At 39.3% G+C, this 8,302-nt stretch overlaps 1 protein-coding gene across 1 annotated transcript in view; it reads right to left on the bottom strand.

Moving 5' to 3' along the window:
* The window catches only part of APBB2 (amyloid beta precursor protein binding family B member 2), a gene marked incomplete at its 5' end in the record, with an annotated part of 41,703 nt that extends 34,447 nt beyond the window's left edge, over positions 1 to 7,256 (bottom strand). Inside the window, one exon of the mRNA XM_010166788.1 lies at positions 7,129 to 7,256. Coding sequence (XP_010165090.1) covers positions 7,129 to 7,256 — 128 coding nt within the window. The remainder of the gene's footprint in view (positions 1 to 7,128) is intronic.
* Between the last annotated feature and the right edge of the window lie 1,046 nt (positions 7,257 to 8,302).

Here is an 8,302-nt window from a genome sequence, read left to right as displayed (position 1 = left end):
CCCTACAATAGAAAACAGTAAGTATAGTAAATATGTGCCTTAGAAAAGGCTGACCTTTTCAAGTAACCCACCAGAAGACAGAAAGTCTGCTACTGCTCATACAAACATGCTATAATCAAGGTAACAAAGAGTTGTCTCAAACATTTCAGCCAGCATGGTGCTTGTTAAAGGATTTTTAACACATTTTTTTCTTAAAACACTGTTCTGTCCTTCAGTAGCCTATGCTCTCTTTGTCTTTTCTCCTCAGAAGGTTTTTTATATGCCCACTTTCTTATTCATAGAAGCAATAAAGCTTCAATATACATTAGATTAGCAAAGTGAAATCAGTAGTGGACTAATTTGGTTTTTTCTCATCTGCTACAGAGACCTTAGACTAGACAAGGTCTTGAGATGAGAACAAAAGAATACAGTATTTTGGGTTTGTTTTTTTCTTTGAAGAAAAGTCATATCAAATTGATATTATTTGTCAGACTTGGTAAGAGGCAGTCAAAGCCTAATTCTCTTGCGAAAATTTACTGCGTACGTGGCTCCCTCTATACACAGTCCCTACTGTTGGCATGTCATCTGAGAGAGGTATAACTAAAAGTCTAACTTCAGTGCTGCTGAAGATGAGGTGTGAAAGGCAGGTGCCTTCAGTCAACTCCAGCTGGTTTGGGAAAGACCATGCTATTTTTTGTTAGTATAGCCTCTGCTGGGAGGAAGCAATAGATTGTGTACGCACCCAAGTGCAAGGCTAGGCAAAGTAAACAAGGTAAGTTCAAACCACCTCTGACTGGTACTTGATAGTCTACAAAACACTAAAGCAGCAAAGACCAAAGCTTCTAACTGGGTGTTGGAAAACAAGGAGGGCAGTGGAGAGCCTGGGAGCAAAATGTTTTCTGTTCACAGCTACGGAGCCCTTGAGCAGCTGCTTTTTGCATCACTTTCATCACTGTTTTGCCATGGAGTTAAAGCAGCAGTTAAATACAGGAATCCAGCCTGGATGTAGCATCTGCTTGATTAACATACAGTGAAAAGAATAGCAGAAGAAAGGATCAGATTTCCACCCCAAACTGGCAGTCCGTAGCTCTCCTGAGCCGCAGACACTTTCACAGGTGGCTCAGGCTGTTCTTGAGGAACTTGTGCAATAGTCTCTGAAGTTCATGAATTTACCTAGTTGTATCCTAAAGTATTTGGGTTTAATAGCTGGAATCATAGGGAATATGTGGAGATTTTCTAGCACAAATTTGTAGAAAGACTTTACGCTGGGGACTCAATCAATAAGCCATCTCCTTTTGATTAACTGAGACAACCTGGCTCCATCGCAGTGGGTAACTGTAGCCCAGGTTCAGATGTATCATTTGCCTTAACTGAAAACTTTACAGTTGAACAATTCCAAGTGCCATTTAAAAAGCCTGCCTCCCAGAAGAAGCTACTAGATACACTTCCCAAATTATATGGAGTATTTTCCATTATTTCCTGAAAACAAATATAGAATAGTAAAGACACTCTACAATAAAATCCTTAAACAGGGTTCTGTTAAAGCATTTGTTGCCACACTCAGTGGCTAGCACAGGAAGTGACACTTTTTAAATGGTTGTCTGTTTTTCCTAAATAAGGGCAGCCTCCTGCCGTTTTTCCCACTTCTTTACAAGCAAATGCCACAGCACTCTCCTGACATCTTCATGGGCTTCTGTCTCCCACCTCCACCCCAAAATCTTTACAATTCTCTTCTGTGTTTGTCCCAATTCCCTGGCTTCATGAGACTTCTCTGCACTTGTGCTAATCTCCTGCTACGATGCTTCTCTGCTGCTGTTTCTGCATTTAAGCTTTTCAGAGGTTACCAAATACCTATAGCTCCATGGCCAAGATTCTCCCTAGACATATCCTTTTTCTCAGCTGCTATCAAAGGGTGAATCCATTGTTCATAAGCACCTAAGCTGCTCACAAGCCTCATCTGTAACACAGAAAAATCCCTGACTGCCACCTGTAATCATTTTTTATCTTATTAGTGGCCTTAAGCCGAAAGCATAGAGAGATGTTGCCCTAACACAGCTGAAGCCACTATTGATAAAAAAACCATTCGTTGGTGCAAAACTATGGGGGCTTATTTCAAGTTAACATGGGCCTATTTCAATGCATCTTCAGTCTACTTTGTCTTTCATATTAAATCCTGAAAATAAAATAAAATAAACCAGTTTCATTAATCAAAGTTAGAATGCACTCATACAGCTTTTTGCACTCACTTAACTATATTTGCTTGAAAGCACATTAATTCTGTAAGCTTGACTGGATTTCCCCTTTTACAGCTGTATTGTTTCATTACCCCCTCCTAGAACATGCTGTATTTGCAAACAGTAATGTTAGGCCTTATAGATATAAATGGGAAGTTTTGTATAAACAATCACCTAAACTATTTCTTCGTGAGAAAGGAAAATGCTATCAAAACATACAGAAAAGGATATTCAGATACAGTAGGCTTAGGGAAATGCAGAAAGGAAAAGATTAATCTAAAAAACCAGCTAAGAATATGGGTCAGGAAAGCCAGTAAAATCCTGTTCTGCCAGTGTAATCTCTCACCTGTGCTCTATTTACATGATTCCTCACAGTATGTTTTGTCCTCATTCCAAGGTTACGGGGACTGAGGGGAATAGGCAGTATTGATTAATGGTGTCTCAGTGTTTGAAGAGTTCAGCTGGAATTACACATTCTTTTCAGGGTGTTATCTTTTCAGAAGAGCAGGTGCAAACACCACCTCAGTTTTAATTTATTTTATTTTTTGCTTTTCCTGACCATGTCTCGCTAATGCAGAAGAGAAAGTTTATTGTTCATTATCTTGTACAGCTTGATAAGCTTCTCTCACAGAACTGGAGAAAGACTCGATCTCATAGCACATTCAATCATCACCTCAAAGGGAAGACAACCCATAAAGATCTTACACACTTCGCTGAATGGTGCAGCTCTAAGCCCCACTGCATTACAGAAGCCTGATGTGTTGCTTGTACACAAAATATTTTCTGAGAAGGGGAATGATACACTACAGATACAACAAGATATCCCAGCCACACTGAACTTTTATTTATTGTCCATAATTCTCTCACCTTTTAATTGTCCAATTAAGGCCAGGTATCTCTCCTAAAAATCTCATGTCCATGTGACAGACACACACAGGAGTTTCACTTGATGATCCTCATGGGTCCCTTTCAACTCACAACATTCTATGTTTCTATGGAGCTCAAGCCAGGTACTGGCTGTAAGTACACAGCCTCAGCTAGGAAATACAGATCACAACCCCATGAGGCAGGCACCTGACCTGCAGCACAGCTTCCACACTCCCCACTCACCCCTTGTCTATCCTCTAACAAACCAGGTCTCACTCAGGTACGTCCCTACCCCTCTTAGCTTGACATGCACTCAAAACTAAAAATAAAGCACTTCACCTGCTGTAGCATTGTTGCTCAAGTGAAAACTTCCAACTCTGGATGTCTAGAAAAAGGTTCCTAAATCTGTATTTAGATACTTGATTTTCAGAGACACTGAATATACAGAGATCTGACTGAAGACAGTGGACAGTGCAGGTGTTAAATACCTCTGAAACTAGGTCATTTCTATTTAGCTGTTCAAACAGCTGTTGCTTATTACAGCACTGTCTTTAAAAAAAGTAACTCTAGAGGTGAGGATAATAGTGCAACATATGAAGAGCGTGATTACAGCCTCCCAGAAGACGCTTCTGCCTGAGGTGAGTTAGCAGACACATCCTCAGATTAAACTTTCATCAGCAGATTTCTGTATTTCATCAATCTTTCATTACGGTATAGCTTAGAAAAATCATCTGGTCAGGTGTCACTAGAAAACCTCTTCATCTTCCAAAGCAAAATCTACCCAAATAAATTACTTCAAGCAAGGCAGAGTTAAAAAGGAGGGCCTGCACATTGTTATGGGGTTTAAATAGCTCAAAACACAGGAAAATATAAATTTATACAGTATTTTAAAATTTAAACGCTGTCTTTCACAACAAATCCAATATATTTTATTATCCAGGCTCTTCTGACCAGAAGATGTAGCTAACTAACAACACTCATGCGGCACAACTTCTGGAAGTGCTTCATCCCCAAAACTGGGATTTCATCAACTTCCTGGACAGTTAATCCAGCAAAGCAGCAATACGATCCCCTCCCTTTTCTATGATGATGGCAAACTCATGATCAGGGAAAGCTGCTTTTCCAATCAGTGGGTGTCTCTGGCGTTTCTCACCTCAAGACCAAAAGGTAATTTTACCGGGATGAGCCCAAGGCCTGAATGCTAATGTGTACATGAAAAGAGATGCAGTGCAATTTCCAACTCAGCAATACAGTTCTCTCAGCTCAGGTCCTCCTCTCACCAAATGCTTTTTTCTTGTGTGTTAGTTATACTTTGGCAAATGCTACATCATTTATGCTACCCTTCAAAGAATGCTTCCTATACTGAACCTCTCTATGCCCAAACCACATTGTATATCTGATTACTCAGTCTTAAATTTGTTCTGCTTGTATTTTGGATCTTCTACCTACTATTTAAAATCACATGCAGTCTGAGTTTACTTACAAATAATGGCTACATTGTTTATCCTACAATCTTTTTTTTTTTGATTAAAACAAATTTAATTTCAAAAAGAGTGGGCTTCAGTCCTGAAAGTCATACTGGACACAAGATTTCTGTAGAAGCATCTATAAAAACTCTTAAGAAGGGCTAAGAATAGGAAAGCTCTGAAATCAAACTTCTTATGATAAAAACAACAGGTTCCAATAAAAGTGGCTAAGAGCATTACTGTGCCAGCAAATGAAATATTAAGGCTGTTTTTGATTCTGTGTTTATATATTAAGCCTTCAGTAAACTATTTCTTGCTGTTATTTACAGCAACCATTGAAGAGAAGTCATGTTCTCTCGAAACAAGAAATGTTCAGTTTCAACACAGAAAGGCCAATTCCCTCTTCTGATGGTAGAAACATAAGAAAAGATCAGTTTTATTTGCTCTGCTGGGTTATCTGTATTGTCAATGTCACAAATAAAATCGCTTTTCAGGAAAACAGTAGAAGAAGCATCTATCTTTTATGACCAAGAGGGAGAACACTGTGTTTTGTTTTGTTTTGAAACTTTGATGTGTACTTCATCAACATACTCCATAACTGATTTTTTTATTTTTTTTTTCTTAATAGAGACATGAGTTTCTGCAGAAATCTCAACAGAACTGGAATTCATCTTTGGTCCCCAGATACAGCATGGAACTGGGCAGGAATGGGATCAGAGCTGCTATTTCCTGTGCCTCGTACATAGCTTTAGGTAAATGTTGTGGGATACCATGGCAGATCCAAAGGTCAGATCAGACAGAATGACCTGTGCACACACAACCTTTCCCACCACCTCCCATCCTATCGGTGGGGCTTGTATGAATCCAGGAAAGTTTGCTATTGCCTCCCATCCCCAGATAAGTTTCACCAAAAGCCATTCTTGGTGCCATATGATCACAAAAGGAATATTTTTCTTAAAATGTCCCCTTTCAACATCCATGTTTCTATGAGCAGCTCTGTCTTTAGGAGAAGCAGGTATCCAGTCTGGAGAAACTTGACTCATTATCTGATTTTATAAACAACATAATGGAATGATTTTATTTTCCCAAAGAAGTTAAATATTTGACAAAAGAACTCTTAAGTGCTTCAAAAAACTTAATGAAAAACAAAGCTGACTTCCTTTACTCTGTAAATCTGCATCACAATCAGATGCCCCTTAAGATGCTCTGTTTCCTGACCGAAGCAAGCTACAAGCTACTACAAAATCTGACTTGAAGGGAAACATGCAATGCACTCATTTTGTGAAGCAAACAAAGCACTGTAATGCTTTATTCATAAGAAGTTAAAACCTTTTTACTTCCCACCATTTCAAACTGGATTTGCCCTTTTAGATCTCTCAAAAATCTGCACCAATGGAAGTGAAAAACAGATTAAAAACAAACAAACAAAAAACCCACCATCAGTCATTTATAGAAGTAAAAAATTCAGAAAGATGGAATTGGGTCACAGAAACACTTATCGCATTTCCTTTTCAAAATTTAGCCAGAGATAATCAGAAACTTTGGGGAGCATTAAAGAATTTTCACAAAATCTTGTACTGGGAAAGATTTTTCAGGTCCAAAATAACATTTCCCATCAAAAGTCAGAGACAAAAAACCCCACAAACCTACCACTGCAAATATCTCAATGATCAAACATGGACACAAAAAGCAGCAGTTGTTAGTGTTATTCCATCCCTACTACTCACGTGTCAGGACAGGTACTGCCCAAAGATCCTGGAATTACTCAACCTAATGGAAATGATAGATCAAAAATCTCATCAGGACAGGGAGACAGCTCGCTGTCCTGCTCCAAATAAGTCACCTTCCCAGTGGTGTTCCCACTGCAATGCTGCATGACAAAGGATGCTACCAAAGGAGGACCAGTCAGGAATGAAAGCTAAGGGAAGACTGGCTCCAGGGCACCAAGGCCTTGAAGCACCACTCACGGTTGCTCCCTACAGCAAGGAAGAACTGCAGGTTTCAGGGACAAACCTCAGTTTTCTGCAACACCCTTAGGAATTTTCTTGCATCAGGATCTTTAAGTAATAGTAATGGCTTAAAACCATTACACTTCCCTCAAATTCTTTTCTCAATCAAATTGAGTATCTCAAGAAAGTGCAAACACATGCATACAGTCAGCGTACATGCAGTGCATTTAACTTGGACCAGCAGGAAGCCGGACATGCTTTCACATAGCCAGGAGAAACATACTACAGGACATACCTGAAAACATGGTTTTATACAAAAAAGTAATATCTATCTCTGAAACAGAATACTGTTGTGTGTGCAGTTTCATGCACCTGGCTGAATTCATCTGAAAGGTTTGCTCAATAAAAGTTTAGCAAAACAGCATATAAATGATAAACTATGAAAGGCAGAGATTTTTAAAAAGTAACACCAGCAAGAAAAAGAATTTACTCATCTTCCTATAGCCCCTGGGACACAATTACTCAATCAAATGAATACCTTTGGCACCCAACTTGCTCCAGGTACATGTGTACTCTGTATCAGCAGACAGAAATAGCACCAAGTCAAAAAGGATAAGGAGAGCAAGGACTCACCGGCCGTTGTCACGACCCACTCCCCAGACTCTGATGCTCACAATGGGCTGCGAGTGAAGAACTGTGCGGTCCATGGGGTCAATCAGGTTCAGCATGTCATTTTCCAGGATAAGGTACATGTCTTTGCCCTGCAACTCCAGACAAAGTACAGTTACACAGTACATCCCCTTTCCAAACACTCTGGGATTAAGGTGTTGTGGCCTATGCCGTTTAGACTTGCATCCTCTTAATCTACTCAAAGTTTTGGTTTGTTCCAAGAGCAACTGAAAACAAGATAATTTACTTCTGGTGTGAAAAAGATCTAAGGTAGTATCTTGCTACTACTGTATTTTTAAATGATCCCAATCACAAAAAACTTTGATGTCTTTTAAATGCAACCGTTTGATTCCTTCAACCCAAAGCTACTGAGTTATTCAACAAATTACGTGTGTATCCTTTCTCCAGTAGATTCTTCCAAATACATGTGAAGTCACGAACTGTCTTAATAGTAAAAGCTTACATCAAAACCTGTGCTCTTACGGCAGAGTTTCTTCCTTCAAACAATGTGCTTTGTTTCCATTAACTTTAAGCAATGGGTTAAAGACAGAACAGACAGCAATTTGTACATGTCAAAGGATTTATAGTATACTCTTTGAAGAAAGATTAATTAAAGGGAAAAACCTAGCATTAAGACATGAATGTGAATTCTGCCAGTGACTGCAGAATCCTGGAGCCAGGATTTCTTCCTAATTCTTCTGGCATGTAAGAACAAGGAAAATGCTTTTTCCCCTTAGAGGAAACAAATTTAGAGGCAATTTTCCTTTTGATGCTAATTCACAAATGTTAATCTTCCTCCTATGGCTAGCGTTTGCAAAAGGTCTGCTGCCTCTTCTATCACATCTAATAGCTCTCTTCTCAAAGGCTGTATACCTAACTCTGCAGACTGCAAGATGCCACGGAAATATCCTGGACCTACTGCTGAGAGGTAAGACAAGCCTCTGCTGATAAGAAGGTGGGAGCTATCAGCTAAATACAGAGTAATTTGTTTCCTCTCTATTGTGCCAGAATCTATAAATGAACAGAAAGAATGGAAAAGGTCTGACTTCCTACTGACAAATGTTTCGAAAATGACCTTATTCTTCACCTCAGTGACACAGAAACCCTCTTACTGCTTGGTCACAGTAGCTCAGGTCCT

This window comes from Antrostomus carolinensis, unplaced genomic scaffold, assembly GCF_000700745.2.
Source record: "Antrostomus carolinensis isolate BGI_N321 unplaced genomic scaffold, ASM70074v2 scaffold17714, whole genome shotgun sequence".
NCBI lineage: Eukaryota > Metazoa > Chordata > Aves > Caprimulgiformes > Caprimulgidae > Antrostomus > Antrostomus carolinensis.
The sequence above is the reverse complement of the archived record's forward strand: the minus strand, read 5'-3'. Positions and strand labels throughout refer to the sequence as shown.